Source organism: Telopea speciosissima, chromosome 7 (genome assembly GCF_018873765.1).
Source record: "Telopea speciosissima isolate NSW1024214 ecotype Mountain lineage chromosome 7, Tspe_v1, whole genome shotgun sequence".
NCBI classification, from domain to species: Eukaryota; Viridiplantae; Streptophyta; class Magnoliopsida; order Proteales; family Proteaceae; genus Telopea; species Telopea speciosissima.
This window is the reverse complement of record NC_057922.1, coordinates 18,259,563-18,277,223: the sequence shown is the minus strand read 5'-3', so window position 1 is coordinate 18,277,223 and position 17,661 is coordinate 18,259,563. Positions and strand designations below refer to the sequence as shown.

Here is a 17,661-nt window from a genome sequence, read left to right as displayed (position 1 = left end):
GGAGGTTCCTCCAGGTTTTTCTTGTGACAAGACTCATGGGAAGGTTTGCAAGCTGAAGCGGGCATTATACGGGCTGAAGCAATCTCCTAGGGCTTGGTTTGGTAGGTTCCATAAAGCAATGATCTTTGTAGGATACAAACAGAGCAATGCCAATCAAACCTTATTCATCAAGCGAAAAGGGGATAAGGTCACTCTTCTTATAGCCTTTATCGATGACATAGTTGTGACTGGTAATGATTCAGCTGAAGTTTCCCACCTGAAGACCTTCCTGAGACGATAATTTGAAATAAAAGACCTAGGACAGCTCAAGTACTTCCTTGGGATTGAAGTTGCCCGTTCTACCAAAGGCATTTTTCTCTCCCAAAGGAAATATGTTCTAGACCTACTCTCAGAGACTGGTTTGCTAGGATGTCATCCATGTGACTCTCCTTTGGAAGCTACTACTCGTCTGCAAGAGAAGGATGATGATCCGGTTGATAAGGGGAGATATCAACGGTTGGTGGGAAAATTAATTTATCTCTCCCACACTAAACCGGACATTGCATTTGCAGTAAGCTTGGTCAGTCAATTCATGCTTGATCCCCACTCCACTCATATGGTTGTTGTTCTTCATATTCTCTACTACTTGAAGTCAGCTCTAGGAAAAGGGATTCTCCTATCTCCGCATGATCATCTTCGTATTGAGGCTTACACAGATGCTGACTAGGGTGGTAACCCAGATAGGAAATCCACTTTAGATTATTGTACCTTTGTAGGAGGTAACCTTGTCATGTGGCGGAGTAAAAAAAGAAAATGTTGTGGCAAGGTCCAGTGTTGAAGCCGAATTTCATGCTATGGCCCAAGGCATATGTGAGTTATTGTGGCTTCAGAGTTTACTCCAGGATATTAGTGGTTCAATTCATCGACCAATGATGTTGTACTGTGACAACAAAGCAGCAATCAGCATTGCCCACAATCCATTGCAACATGATTGTACCAAGCATGTGGAGATCGACAGATTCATCAAGGAGAAGTTAGAAAGTAGGCAGATTTGTATACCTCTTGTGAAGTCTGATGATCAACTTGTTGATGTCTTCACCAAAAGGCTAAGTGGAAGGTAATTTCATCCTAATTTAGTCAAGTTGGGGCATGTGTGATATCTATGCCCCAACTTGAGGTGGAGTGTTGAGTTGTGTAACCCGATAAGGGTATTTTTGGTTTTTCTCTTTGTTTATTCCTTGTAACTAGTATAGTCGGTTGTATAGGGACATATCTATAATTCTGCCCTATCATTGAAAGCTATAAATGAAAGGGGCTGAGTGAACAAGTTATTCACTCAAGCCATTCTCCTATTTTCTGTTTTGCTAACAAACATGATCAAATCGGCCTTTTTCCACTAACTTGCAATTTTCTGTGAAGCCATAACAATGACAGGGCATATTCCTCCCGTTAATGTTGATTCGTTTCAGCAAGGCCCTACTTTTCCATCATCATAACTTCATACTCATCAACCTATTAAGATCCTCCTCTATATAGAATGTAGAACCATAATCTCAGCCCCAATTGTATAGTTGGTTTAAAGGAGAACTATTTCAGAGGCCCCATTTCTTTGAGGGGTTTTGGTGGGGTGCCATTTAAGGAATGAGAAAGTTGTACTTGCTTTTCCTTTCCCATGGGAAATTGAGGTGTTTGCCAGCTAAGCCATATTTACCGAGTGGAATGAAAGCATGGCAGAATGGAGGCCAAGGGATGCCCCAGTAAGGAGGAGTGATATGATCATGATCGAAGGATCTAAAAGAGGTAGGAGCAAGCCTAAAATTACCATAGGAGAAGTTGTGAGGAAGGACATGCATAGTCTAGATCTTGTGCCAAGTATGACTTGGGATAGAGCCTATTGGAGGGCAAGAATCCATGTAGTAGACCTCATTTAGCTAAGATTCTCCTGACTTGGGCTGTGCATAGTTTCTCTTACTTCTATCTTTCTTTTTTCTTTGCATTTGCCACCTTTCATTTGCCAGTGTCTATTCTCCTTTTTTTTTTTTTGATCCATGTAGCCAACCCCATTTAGTTGGGATAAGGCTGAGTTTGTTGTTGAATGTGCATGGTTAGCTGGGGTGGAACAGCTACCAGACAACCTCTTTTTCTTGTCTACTTAGGTGTCTTCCATTCCTATTACGTCCAAAGTCTCACCAATTTCCCACCAAATTGGTGAGACATTTTGCGGGGACTTTTGCACTGTTCGCAGAATGGAAAAGTCTACTTAATGTGCTCCACAATACTCCCTCTCCCTCTCCCCATGGAGCCAACCAAACATTTGCACTTTTCATGGGAATGGAAAAGTCTACTAGTGATGGGGCAAAAATCATGGGAAGGGGCAATGGAAAAAGTGATGCAGTATAAAAAAAAAGTTCGGTAAATAATGTGTCATTTTAAGCATAAAATTTTGAAAATATACTGACACACCAAACCATCAGTCGCCTCATGCTAAATTTAAGCATTTAAAAAACAGCTAAGTAAGTACAATTCTTACTGTTGGCATCTTAAAATTGCCTCATTATCCATAACTGAGGTGGAAAGAAAGTTGACAGTCTGCAAGGATCGCATGTTTTCATTCAACCACTTTCCATATGGATATGATGATGCCACTCGCTTTTTAACTTCCGTGTTGTCATAAACCTGCAATATGAGCGATCCAGATTTATAAATTGAACCATAGAATCTGTATAGCATGCCTATGCAGGTACACTACCTTTAGGCCTTTATTACAAAACAAAGGTTCATTATGTGTTAAGAAAAAAAAAATACGTAAAGAAAATTGTTCAGGATAATAGAATTAAAAGAAAAAAATTAAGCAATAAAAGCTAAAACCAACTTCCACAATTTAAGACTGTGACATCTAGCTACAAGTGTAATCTCTATTCTGTTTTCCTAATTTAGGATACTGCCACCAAAACTATAGTACACTAATGCACAAAATGACTGGAAAGTTAACCAAATGGTCAAGGCATGCACACATCTAGCTTTTCACATTTTGGCGCTCAACTTGGTCGCCAAGGCATTACCTTGGCCAGGTTTTGACCTAGTCAAGCACCATTTCGGCTTTTTTTTTTAAACTCATAAACGGTTGTTATACTTTTATGTTGCACTTTGTTGTAGCTTATCATATCTTTAGAAGGGGTCAAAATTGGAAAAACACTAAAACTAAGCAGTTAAAATATAATTTTTTATTGTTTGTTTTAATGGATGTTGAATGATCCTAGTGAATGCTTCATCTCTCATTTTTTAGTTTATAAGTATATTAATAGTTAAAACTGAGTAGACTAAGTATTGAATTAATTTGGAGAGAAGATATTCGTAAACAGTTCAGTATTTAACATAACCTGAAAGGTTCTGAACTAAACCCTGTTTTATACATGCGTTGCCAAATAAGGTGCCATGGCTTGCGACAAACAACCACCATACCTCACTAAGTGAGTGGTACTGTTAATAATGAGTATAATTGACAGGGGTAGGACCATACTCTTTTTTTTTTTTTAAACAAAAAAAAAAACTAAAAGCAACGCTTATTGAATCAAAAGCACATAATACAATGTGAAAAAGCGATTGGACCAAAGGCACCTCAACATTAAAAAAAGACAACAATGAAAGAAAGCTACATGTCAGATTAATATGGTAACATTAAAGTACACCCACAACACGAATGAACTTTATCAACCAATGCTCAAGGATTCGCCGAAATTTTTGCAAAATATTTCTTTTTCACAAGATGTCAAAACGAACTCTATGCGATATGTAAAAAGTGCAAGGTTTAGGCCGGAATTTCGATGCTTCAGCAAAATTTCAACAATATGTTTGGTTTCAGTAACGTTTCAGTCGAAATGACACACACCTTTAACATAAAAATGTATAGTTTCGAACAAAATGGGTCGAAATTTCAACCGATTCTGTTGGTTACGCTGGTTTCGACTCTTAAGTCTTGTGGAAACTTGGTTTTTTTGTGACTTTTGGCCAAATCACTCCCATACAAGGAACAAGTTGTTGAGCAGTAGTGGAACGTATTGAACGAGATGATTTTCTGCATCTGTGGAATTTTTATGTAAGATTCAAAGCTGTGGAATAGGACCAATAGGTTATATTAGAGGATGTATACAGCATGATTCAAGTTTCCGTTTGAAATATCACGAAATATTTTAGTATCAACTTTGGATGAAACGAAACTGATGAGACTCTATATGATCAGGCAAGACCGGCTTTAATAGAGAAAAGGCTAGCCCAAATAGCCCCACGGGTTGGCTAAAATCAGGTCCACAATTAATGGTTTAAGTGCCCCTCGATGGGCCCTCTTAAGTTATCTAAGTCAGTAATGGGGGGCCGCAAGGAGAAAGGAGAAGCTTGGGTGAAATCAGAATTGCAGGGAGAAAGAGAAGAAACCGTGGAGAAGCAGAAGCAATAGAAGAGGAAGGAGAAGGAGGGGGGGGAAGGAAGAGTGCACACGCACACAGCCATAAACTCAATTCATTCTATTCTCCTCAATAGTCAATACGTTGGTTACAAGCATATAAATAAGAAAATAAAAGACTTAAACAAGGAAACAACTATTCTAGGACCCTTAACAAAAAAAAGAGACAATTTAAAACTTACTAAAACTCATTTTATGAATCCTACCCAAATTAAAAGATCTCCTTACTAAATTATCCCAATAAAATAAATAATAAAATCCTAAATATCTACCAAAATAAAACCATATTTGGATCCAGTTCATCTTCATCTGGATACGCAACTGAGTTTGGGTCAGTCCAAGGTAGTGCACCAGTTGGGTCATCCTGGTCCAAGATTCTCCTACATTAATTCTCCCGGAGTTCAGAAAAAATCTGACGAGTTTTGTAGAACGAGAGAATCTAAATCCTGCGATCGACGCCAACTATCAGTCCACGTCCAACTTGTATAAAATCCACGAGCCAAAATTCTTGATTGAAGTAGCCATGGGAAACCACAAAATCAAATGGATCAACTACATGATCAACCATCACAATTTCTTGATGATCATTTGCCAACGACATTGCCTGGATTGAAATCTGATCATGGAAGTTCAATTCTTTGATCGGACCGTTGATTTCATTGTGATCTTCAACTGCCTGGGTCAAAATCCGATTATCGAGCTTTAACTCAACCTTCAACAATTCATGGTTTGCTTGAAGGGCTCTTATGGCTTCATCATGTTGTTGGAGCTTTAACTCAGCCTTCAACAATTCATGGTTTGCTTGAAGGGCTCTTATGGCTTCACCATTTTGTTGAAGTATTCTGGTCCACTGTTCAGCACTTATTTGGGTAGTGGATTTAGGATGTAAGAAGGGGATAATACTTGGAAGAACAATAAAATTTGATTGGAATAAGATGGGGCAAGGGTACTATGGAAAAAAAATAGAGAATAAAAGTTAAAAAGCAAAAATGAGAGGTGTAGGGGTAATTCCGGAAAAAAATAACTTAAAAGTAGGCAACGCAAAACGCAAGTGGAGGGGCACTTTAGGAAAGACAAAATAAAGAAAGAAAGAAAAGAGGAAAAAGTGGGAACGTGGGTAGGGGTTAATGTCTCCTACTTGGAGTCTTTAAACTCCAGAGGCAGAAAACAGCGAAGAGGAGCTGCAGGTTGCGACTGCGGACAGAGAAGGGTGTGATGCGAAGGAAGAGGACTCTTCGCGATTTCGGAGGGGGGTTTGATTTGTTGACGCCGACTACTCCAGAGAGGTAATCAATCTGCTGCGAAGAAGCCGGACCAGGGAGGGCTTCGAACCAGTAGGTTTCTGAAACCAGGTAGGAATTCTCTCGTGACTCTCTTTCTTTTCTTTTTCTGATCCATCTCACTCTCGCCCTCGCTTCTCTTCTTCCCCCCCCCCCCCTTTTCTTTTACTGGCTGTAACCCTGCAGAAAAAAAAAAGGTTCGGTCGATTGGTTCACAGAAGGAAAGGGAAGGTGGTTGGGGTTCTGCTAAGGGAGTCGGGAGAGATGGGACTGGGTTTCCATGGCCGGTGGTTTGGGATTCTTGCGAACAGGGTGAAATTGAAGGGTTTTTTCTTTTTTTTGGATGAATGGGATGGGGTTTCTGTGAAGTCGATAGGTTGTTGGGTTGGGATAAGGTTTCAGTGGGACGGTAAGGATGGGGGTGCTTCTTTTTTTTTGTGTTTTCACTACTGATATCGGCAGAACAGTGGTGGGGATAGAGAATAGGGAAAGGGTTACTGCTGGTGTTGTTCGATCACAACCACAGTGAAAAGGAAAAGAAGGAAAAAAGAACAGAATGGGGAGAAAGATCACTGAGAAGAATCAGAGTTGCAGGGGAAAAGAGAAGAAAGAGCAGGGAAGACAGATTGAGAAGGTGAAGAATTCGAGAAAGAGAGATTCACCCAGGTTTGGGCTCTGATACCAGATAATGGGGGGCCGAAAGGAGAAAGGAGTAGCTTGGGCGAAATCAGAATTGCAGGGGGAAAGAGAAGAAACCGTGGAGAAGAAGAAGGAGGAGGGGGGGAAGGAAGATTGCACACGCACACAGCCACAAACTCAATTCATTCTATTCTCCTCAATACATTGGTTACAAGCATATAAATAAGAAAATAAAAAACTTAAACAAGGAAACAATTATTCTAGGACTCTTAACAAAAAAAAAAAAAAGACAATTTAAAACTTACTAAAACTCATCCTACGAATCCTACCCAAATTAAAAGATCCTACCCAAATTAAAAGATCTCCTTACATAATTATCCCAATAAAATAAATAATAAAATCCTAAATATCTACCAGAATAAAACCATATTTGGATCTGGTTCATCTCCATCTGAATACGCAACTGGGTTTGGGTCGGTCCAAGGTAGTGCACCAGTTGAGTCGGCCCAGTCCAAGATTCTCCTGCATCAGTCAGCCTGTTTATGTGCTACAATTAGGCCTATCTATTAAATCATGACTTAAGCCCATGTTCTGTCCCATGTGGCAATCGACCAGCAACAGTTAAGGAGATCTTTTGATAGATTTGTGAGCCCATGAAGATAGGTGGCGTGGGAAAGAGGAGATGCTACCAAGATCTTTTAAAGTTTCTAGTTATTTAGTTTCTATTTCCATGTATTAGCTACTTAGTTAGTAAGTTAGGCTAATTAGGAGTTTCTACTTTCATGTAATCGCTATTTCCAAATATTTCTGATGCAGATTCACCATCGAAATGGGCTTATTTCTTTAGATATAAGTCTAGGGTTGGGATATATATATGTTGGGCCTTTGCTCTCAAGGGTTTTCTATGTAATAAGCCACTTTAATGGGCCTAAACTAGGGGTACGTAGGTTGCATACGGGATTAACCCAATACTTAGTTTATTTTTCATGTTTTAGTGTTTTAAATTGAACCGGTTACACCACTGGTCCAATTTAAGTGAAATGTTCCTATTGGCTGATAGGGTCTTATATCCTATTGGTTACTTAGGAATCTTCTTAGTTTAAATGTTTTAATTGGTTTTAAGTTGTTTATTCCTACCCTTCCACGATTTAAGTGAGTGCAGTAATTAGATTGTATTAGGATTTGGCCTATGGCCATGTTATAAATAAAAGGATATCGTGGGAGGCTCCCACACAGTTGAATAATTTAAAAAAACAGAATTGTGCCGCCGCCATTGTTGCTGCTGCTGCTTCTTGTGAGGTTGCATCCTTGTGGTTCTATCAAGGTGAAAAGGGTAGGTGAATCTCCTATGACTCCTTGCGCCGTGACGGCCGGGAGGATCCCTAAGATTGAAGGTGGTTCTATCCTTCTCTACTGTCCAAGCTTACTGCCAGTGGATTCTATTGTAAGTTTGCGACCTAATTCTGTTTCTAACCCTCTACTTCCCCCCCCCCCACCAATCGATTCCCCTTTGTTTTTGTTTGAATTTCATAAACCCTAATCACCCTTAACCCTGTCCAACATTAACCCTTCATCAGATTTGAACCACAGTTTACCCTGAGCATCCCCTCCACTTGATCCCAGGCTGCTACCCCAAATTGTCATTCAAACCCTAATTCCCTCTTCTCCATTAAAGTTCTACAAACCCTAAAATTTCCACAGCCTAACCTAACCATCAAAACCAGCCCAAAATTGGTTCGAACCTCCCTCCCACTGTCCCTACACTCGATCCAAAGCCCTGCCCCAAAATCCCATCCCAAACCCTAATTTCATCCCCTTTTCAATTTCCCCAAACCCAAAACCCTAACCCTAAATTTTCTGAAATTTAAAATCTTACTCAAACCTAGCTCATTAAACTCCCTAAAACCTGCCTAGTTTTATCATATAAACTACATTCTCATTACCCTACCCTAAACCCTAGAAATTGACCTAAAACCCTAATTCTGCCCATTCGAACCAGCAGCCCCCTTTTAGATCCTGTTGCTTGGCCTCTAGTAGGATCCTTCTCCTATCAAGAGCTACATTAATTTCCCATGTAATATATTTTTTTTTATTTGCTTGGCAGCCACGCTATCCCCCACATAGGGAGCTTCTTTCTATTCTTGTAATACTGTTATGCTCATTATAAAAAGAGGAAGGGTCGCAAGAGCCCACGGTTGAGTATTAAAAAAAAGTGTTCTTCAATGGAGCAATCGTTATTGTGCTGAAGCAAGAGCAACCCTAGGGGTGAATCCTAGGTTGGATGGTGGTGAAGCCAGGCCATATCCCACTTTCCCCCTTTCTTCTTTTTCTATTTTCTTCTTCCTCATATTTTCTCTTCTATTACATATTCTGTCAACCAGTTTCCAGAAAGGTAAAATTGTGACTGTTTCCTTCGAGTTTCACTTTTATTTCTTTGGTTTTGATGACTTGTTATCACTTCAATATTGTGATAACCATCTCTGCAGGTTTCCCTTTACTGTTAGTCACCCACAGTTCTGCAGATCAGTTCCTTTTCTGATCTGTTTCTTATCAGCCCAAGATATCATTGAGCATTACAGATCTGCCTACTGTCATCTTTCATTGATCAGTCCATCAATAGTCCTCAACTATCCATTGTTCTTGCAGATTTTGGTACTGTCCTGTTAACTTTCTATTTTGGCTACAGGGAATCAACTATGTATTTTGGGTAATCCAACCCTCAGATTGATCCCTCCTTTCAGTATATTGTTCCTCCCTGTTAGTAGTGTCTTTACTCTTTAATTTGATGTTCATCAGGCCTGCTGATGGGAAGTCAAGTTACTTTATGGTAGATACTAATTACTATTAAATGCTAAGTTTCTATTTTCTGTTACCTGTCATTACAGCAGATCCCACCCTTGGATTTGTTTGATTTTCGGAGGGACTTGTCACCCTAGTAAGAGAATTATCAGTTCCAAATTTCAGCCCCATCTGACTGTTGGATTCTGTTTTATTGCACTTCTTCTATTCTGCCATATTGTGCTCTGTCATTCAATCATTATGTTTCTGTCCTGTGGGTTTGTATACTATCAACCCTCTCTTTCCTACCCAAGAACACATCAATTGGAATCAGAGCTCATGGCTAACAGTGATCTGCAATCGTCTAACCCATCGAGTGTTCAAGAATCCTTAAATCAACACACCGACATGGTTAGGCACCTCACAACTGAATGGCTATTATAGAACAAAAGATTCCTGACCCAACGGCTGAATTCACCGTACCACCTAGATCCAATGAGGAGACATACGTACATTCCACTGCCAATAATGTCCGGTGAAGAGGACCTCAAAGAACTTTCACACCAGCACATTCTTTTGAGGACCACATCTGTGCATACTTTGATGCGGGACTGCCACACCATTGTACCAATTGATTCACATGAAGTGTACTTGGAGCAACAGAAGTACAACGGAGGTACAACGGCAAGCACGATTTGTAGGTATTCTATAATTGGCTTTCATGTTTCGATGAATACTTCAATTTGTATGAATTGTCAGAGCCAAAGAAAATGGGGCTTGCACTAACTAAATTAGTAGGCCCGGCCCAGGAATGATGGAATTATTATGAAAGGCAATTAGAGCAGAGGGGGATAGCCCCTAGCACTTGGCTCGAGATGGAAGAAGAATTGAAGGGCAAGTATCTTCCATCCACCTTCAAAGCACGCTTGCATGATCAGCACAACTCACTACAGCAAGGAATCCTATTAGTAGCCGATTACATGCAAAAGTTTGATGCACTTGTTTCACGTACCGGACTCAATGAAGATGATTGCCAGCTGCTATCCCATTTCAAATTGGGACTGAGACCAAAGATCCAGAGGGAGATGGGCATGGCAGACATCTACAACCTTCAAGACTGACTGGACTGTTTCCAAAAGGCCCTACAGGTTGAGGAATTGTTGGAGGTTCCAAAGAGGCAGTTTAGTTTTCAAGCCGGAGAAGACAACAGGAAGTCTACAGTCAGTGTGGTATCTGACAAACCTGATGCTCATCCTGCCACTACACTCATCACTACTCATGTAGAGGATAAGGGAAAGGCTCCTATGCCCAGCAGCAGTAGAACGCAATGTTTCCATTGCCAGAAGTTTAGAAAAAAGGGCGTACCCAGTGCACAAGGCTCCCCATAATGTATGCAGCCTTAACCCCCGCTTCGCGGAGAGGCTGTTTCCCGACTCGAACCCGAGGACCACTTGGTTGCAATGGAGCAACCTTACTGTTGCCAGGAGTGTGCACATGTCACAAAATTCTGTCCTTTGTGACAACAAATAAATCTAGTGGTTTCTAGCAGTACTGAGGAGGATAAAGAGGTGGGATACCAACCCATACCCACTTGAAGATTTTGAAGTTGTCTATGGTAACAAAGAGGACACTCAAGGTTTCAACCTTATATGTCTTCAAACTATCATTAACAAGTAAAACCGAGGAAGAGACTGACAGCGCAGAAGACAAGGAACTTGGTACTACCACAGAGATTGAGATGGAGGTGTCAACCTTATTTGTTTTACTAGCCTATTTTGTCTTCTAGTAGACTAGTACTAAAACAATTGTAGAATAGGCAATATTACATAAGGTATACATTATACAATAGGGGAAGGCCTAAAATGATTCCGACTGAAGGAGCTAAAAGAGCTAGGGGAAGGCCTAAAATAACCATAGGAGAAGTTGTGAGGAAGGACATGCATAGTCTAGGTCTTGTACCAAGTATGACCTCGGATAGAGCCATATTGGAGGTCAAGGATCCATGTAGTGGATCCCATTTAACTGAGAATCTCCGGACTTGCTGGGCTGTGCCTCTTTCCTATCACGTTCATCTCTCTCTTTATTTTTCTTTTTTGTCCGTCTTTCATTTGTCATTTTCCATTCTTCATTTAAAATCTCATTCCCCATCCCTCTTTTCCCATCTCTTCATTCCCTTTTTTATAGACCTCAGTTTTCCTTTTTTGTTTTGTTTAGATCCAAGTAGTCAACCCCATTAAGTTGGGATAAGGCTGAGTTTGTTGTTGTTGTTGTATACATTATACAATAGGGCTCGACGTTTACTGTCAACCAAGGGTGCAAATCCAAAACACCACTTTGGGTGACTTTTCTTGTAATATGAAGGTTTACATATGCTTATATAGGTTAAAACAAGGTTTCCCTAAAGTATCAGAGCCTAATATGGTCGGTTGCCCACCAAAACGACCAACCATAACAATTTGCCAAAAAATAAAATGTTTGCGAAATTTTGCTGAAACTTCGATATTTCAGTTGTCTCAGTCTGACCAAAATGGCCTACCGAAACAAGATTTAGTACTATGGTTGAGATTGGCAAATATTGTGCTTTCGCAGGGTACCCAAACAAAACTTAGGGGAAATTTAAGCTTTACAATATTTCACTGATTATTGTGTTGTTTTGCTACAATGCAATTTACTAAATACCAATTTCAACCTATTTCAAGCAGAATGGGCTTGTAATGTAAGACTAGAACCAGAATAGGTCTAATCCCAAGCAGGATCGAATAGAAAACCCTCCAATAAACAAGAAATCATATGAGGGAACCAAGAGAACAATGGGAACTCAAATGAGGGAACAATTTCCTTGGTTGAAGTATCAAGTAACAGATAAAAAGCCACAAATTTGTAAACAATTGAAGCAGCAATGATCTTGATGTGGTAATCTTCAAGAAATCGATGTGACAATCAGTTGAAAGAAATCCCAGCAGCTTATAGCATTCTTGAGATCAATTTGAACAAAATTAGGGTTTGGATTCAAGAACCGATGGAAGGGGATGGGGGAATGGAACGGGCATCTCACCCTAGGTGATGTAGGACAAAATATGAAGAAGAAGAGGCCAAAACACTGTCCACGTTACTGTTCATGTGAACAGTGTCACAGCCCATATTTTCCTAATGTATGGATATTTTTCAGAAGATTTTGTGGCCCATCCAGTGGAGAAAGTTTCTATTCTAAAGCTGCCATAGTTTAGTTTCTATTTTCAGTTTTAGACAGTATATTAGGTAGTTTCTAATTTCAGTTCGTTACTATAATGGTTTAGTTCACTAAAATAGGAGTTTCTATTTTGAAATAAGACAGCTAGATTTTTTTAGGAAGTTTCTATTTTGGTTGTAAGCTACTTGGTAGCAAGTTACTTTCTATTTTCTATTTATTTGAGGGGCAAGGTATTGCTGCCTATATATCTAATGGCTCTTAGTAGCCTCAAGACAATTAATGAAGTTGAATATTATTGCTTTGAGCAAATTTTCTCTTGTCCATGTGTGTGACGTGAAGGGTGAGAGGGCCTGGCTGGTGAGAGCCGAATCTCCTTATTCCCTTCTCTCTTCTGTTATCTTCTTTTCATTGTCTTCTCCCCTCAATCAATCTATACCCCTGCTGTAACTTTGAGACATCACCTGTTTGCTGCTGCTTCAATTGAGAAGATCAAAAATCAATCCAAACAAGTACTGGAGTTGCTGTTGCTGAACAGGGGCCAGAAATCCCATCCCCACACCTGCCGGCTGCAACCCTTTCAAGTCCTCTGCTGCTGCCATCAAAGGACCTAAACCCTGCAGCCTTTATTCCATCAAAGGTGATAATTGGAAGACTATTCCAGACCCCTGAAGAGACCACTCAATCCCAGTCTTGGGCTCTGTTGTTGGCTGGATTGGCCTGCAACTCTACACTTTCTATTTTTGGAGTTACCTTCTAATTCCAACTCCAGTTTAGATCCCTAATTCTGGCCATTGGAATTGACTGAAATTTGGGGCAGAGATTCTCTTCACCATTATCTCCACTCGATCTAAGTTTGGTGACATTATGTATGCTGGAAAGTAGCAATAAAAAAAAGTGGCATTTTTTAATTTGTTCTTTTTATTGTATCGATCCTACTACAACCGATCTCCCGTTGGTTTCCCTGGTTCGAGGTCGACTTTGCATTACTAGGCCTCTCACCTATCCTACCTCAGTATTTCAACATTGCATAAGCAACTTTTCTATTCATTCAAATTCATGTACAATGCTGGCCTCCCTTACAAACTTATATAGAAGACACAAAAATAGACTTAGACACTAAAAAGGAAGGCCTAACCCTATCCTTAACTAATAAGGTAACCTAAATTGACTAGGAAATAGACTCAAAACAGGACTCTAACTAAACTAATGTAGTAAATCCCGTTTTCCTACTTTCTACCCATATTTTAGGCTCATAAAATTGGCCAATTAGTCAATTACAAAATAAACACATAGAATCAAAGGCCCCATACATACATAACCCATTCCAAGGCTTATTTCAGTGGAAATAAGCCCTCTAAATGACTTATCTACATCAGCTTGTTTTGAATATTTCAAAAACTACATAGGGGAAATTTTGGGAAATTAGGGAAATTGTTCTTTCGGCCGCATTTTCTTCCAAAATCTTGTGAATTCTTCTCCAACACTTCTCTCAAAGTGATCTACAAGACCAGTTCGGTAACTTGAATTTTCAACCTGATTTTTTTTTTTTCCCTCAGCTTTTAAAGAATAAGTAAAACATGAAATAAATTTTTTAAAAAAATTGTTTGCTTATGAAAATGCTATGAATAATATGAACGACCAGGGTGGAATTTTTATCACCTGCGGTTCCCCTGCCCGGTACGGTTCCCTAGTGCCTCTAATAAAAGGGGGTGGACCCCACCCGGGCAGTGTGTTCGGTCAGGGGGTAATGCAGTCCTAGATAGGTAGGAGACCTACTAGGAGCCAGATAACAGGATCAATAGCAAAAGGGGTTGCTGGTTCAAATGGACAGCACTAGGTTTTAGGTTAATTCTAGGGTTTAGGATGGGAATTTGGGAATGGGTCTTATATGGCTTTAATATGCAGGTCTAGGGTGCTTTTATGGCATATAAATAATAGGATTTGGGAAGGTTTTAAAATTCTGCAATTCTGGACAGAATTGAATTGTAGGTTTTAGGTTTTAATGGAGTGGAGGAATGGAGGGGATAGAGTGGGAGTTATGAGCTGGGTTTTAGGATCGAGTATAGGGAGAAGTGTGGGGGATGTATGTTGGAAGTTTGGTTTGAAACTGATGGTCAGATCTGAAGTTATAAGGGAATCCTAGTTAAGGTAGGAGTGAGAAGAAGAAGGTTTAAACAAAGTTCAGATTCAAACTTACTGGATTTGAAGAGATCTTCAATGGCAGCAGCTTTGAAGATGAACAATGGGGTCTCCCGATCTACAAGATGCAAGGAGATAAGTAGCAGCCCTCCTGATCTTCACGATGCAAGGAGTCGATCGGAGATCCACCAATCCCTTCACCTTGATATTACTCACAAGGCAACCTTGATATTACTCACAAGGCACACTCAAGATGGAGCAAAGGCAGCAACAAAGGCAGCAAGCATAAAGCTGAGTTTTATTAATCAAATTCGTATTCAATACTTGGCCCCCTTATGACCTTATATAAAAGACTCAAAATTAGACTCCTACACTAAAAAGGAAAGGCCTAACCCAATCCTTAACCTATTAAGTAACTCAAACTAACTAGGAAACTAAAATACTAAAAGAAATAGACTCAAAACATGGCTGGACTTATAGAGTCCTAATCCAACCCAACTTGCATCACATGACCACTTAACCAAGTCACATGATCACTTAAATTGAACTAATTGGATGCAACCAATTTGAACCGGTTCAATTATAAAAACATAAAAATAAACTAAGTATTGGACTAATCCCGTATGCAACCTATGTATCACTAGTTTAGGCTCATTAAAGTGGCCTAATACAAAGAAAGCCCTTGGAAACAATGGCCCACATGTATATAACCCAACCCTAGGCCTATTTCTAAAGAAATAAGCCAATTTCTATGATGAACCTGCATCAGGGGGTGGAATGGTCATTTCAACCCCCCCTATGAGAGGAACCGCACAACCGTACCGGTCAGCGAACCTCAAGGGATAAAGGTATCATATCATATTGACTGATAGTAGTACCATAGTTGTCAAGGTGTCGCCTAGGCGACGACTAGACGTCCAGGCGCCTTTGTTGCCTGGCTTTTTGACCCTCTCCAACGCCTTGGGTCGCCTAGACGCCGTGACAACTATGGCTGATACGTATCGGTATCGTTGAGTATCGATACGATACTTACAGACCAATAGTTATTTTTTCAAAATATGTTTGTATAGACTAATACGTAGGGATGTAAACAGATCGAATTCGGCTCGGATAGTGCTATATCCGCATCCGCATCCGATTAGCTTTCGGACGGATTCGGATAGTGCTAAATGGATACGGATCGGATATTTTATCCGTTACATGTGAATATAGCTTTTCGGATAGCTATAGCCTATCCGTATCCGTATCCATTTAGCATTCGGACGGATTCAGATAATGCTAAATGGATACGGAGACGAATATGGAAACGGATTTCGGCTATTTATTTACATCCCTACTAATACGGGGCCAATATGAGACCGAAACAGTCTGATACATTCTGATATTGGTAAGATACGCCTACTTTAAACCTGTGAAACAGAAACCCTGAGTGATATAAAAAGCTAAGAGCAACCAAAGCCTTGGAAACTTTTTTTTTCTCTTCGATATATGTTGGAGGAAATCATCAAACATAAAAAACGACTCTAATCTTCACCATTTCAACAAGTTTTGAGGACCTACAGTGTTAAAATCACAAATCAAAATAGATTTGGGCGAAAAGTAGTAAAGTTGCAAATCTTTCTCCTTTTTTATTTTTGCTAAAATCTCTTTGCATACTAAAGTGTTTTATGCTTCAAAACTGTATTTTATATATATATCATAAGCACATCAATGCATTTCTTGACCATTTCCATTCGTATCTTTAGCATATCTTGTGTCTCTCTAATGTGATACGATACATCTCTTAGAATCACTCCTCCAATACCGATACTTAAATCCTTGTGTACGAGCATGATGCAACTTGTTGATGTTGTTTTGCATATGTTTTCTATTAAACCAATATTTTCATATACTATGAAAAATAGATTGATAAACATACTTCTATTAAAAATTAGTACACTACGTTATTAGCATGGAAAGAGAGAATAGAATGAGTCGCCCTAGACAGGCATCTAAGTTAGTGCAATTTGGCAAGCGGAATCGCCCAGCGAACAAATCGCCTCCTTGCTGTCTTAAAAAAGAAAAGGCCGGTAGTCAGACACTGTGCATGGGGTAAATGATTTAGAGATGAGCAAAATATGGGTATGGTTCAGTTTGTGAAGGAGACAACCACTTCAGAAAAAGTTAACCAACATATGCCAGATATCCTCTCCTATCATTAATTAAATCTTAATCTTGAGGAAAAAATTTACTTCGAAATAGATTTTCAGCAATGGAACACAAAAATCACCAATGCCATGTTTCAATCGTTTTAAATAAACGGTGTGTGATATGACAATTAGATATGTGTAGAATAACTTATCTTGGTCAAAGGACACAACTTACGCAATACACTAGCAACTTAGGGTCCGAAACCAAAAAAACCACTTTGTGTGGTTTTGTTTTGTCTGTAATCATCCCTAGATGTGTATTTACGGTTAACTAAGCATCCCCAAAAGTTTCATTGTGAAATTCGAAGGACCACACATTTCCCTTCATTTGCATTTTTTTTTACCAGATCTCAGTCATTTCACCAAAAACATTCAGGTCAATATGACCTAATCTGTCAAAATTTTCAAACCTTGGATTTTAGGAACTATAAAGAATTCAAATACCATTAAGTTGGAAACTACGAAGAATAACTGCATCCAATTCTGGTGTAACCAATGGGAATTTTTGTATGCGAAGAGAAGTGTAGAATCACATGGGCTGTCCCATGAAGTTGTTCAAGCCCGATTCTGAATCACATCAGGCCAGCCCTGGGATAGGCCAATTCAAAACTTAAACAAATACCAGGCCAACACTAATGAGCAGCCATAGTTGTGTTCAGTTGTACTGCATGGCTTTGTACAATCCATAATGAGCCATTCAATGCTTCTTTTTCCCCTCTAATTAAAATGTCCATATCAAATACAAAAACATAATTGAGATCAAAAGGATTTTGATGATTCAATAATGAAGAAGGTAATTTGATGGAACTATAAGCTCCTCAAGAAATAATCTTCACTCATAACAGTGATATTTAACAAGAAAATTTAAAAAAAATAATAATGTGTTAAACACAGACCTTGCCATTTTGTAGATCAACAGCTATCATCATTCCTGGACCTAGACGGCCTTTCATTGTGATTTTTGATTCATCCACTGGCAGGACGCCAACCTACATGGAGAGAATATAT

The 17,661-nt window shown here is 39.5% G+C and overlaps 1 protein-coding gene across 1 annotated transcript in view; it reads right to left on the bottom strand.

Moving 5' to 3' along the window:
* Nucleotides 1–17,661, bottom strand: part of LOC122668165 (ferredoxin-dependent glutamate synthase, chloroplastic) — an 82,870-nt gene that overhangs the window by 57,716 nt on the left and 7,493 nt on the right. The window contains exons 8-9 of the mRNA XM_043864760.1: nucleotides 17,550–17,642; nucleotides 2,510–2,655 (exon numbers count right to left, since the gene is read on the bottom strand). Coding sequence (XP_043720695.1) covers nucleotides 2,510–2,655; nucleotides 17,550–17,642 — 239 coding nt within the window. The remainder of the gene's footprint in view (nucleotides 1–2,509; nucleotides 2,656–17,549; nucleotides 17,643–17,661) is intronic.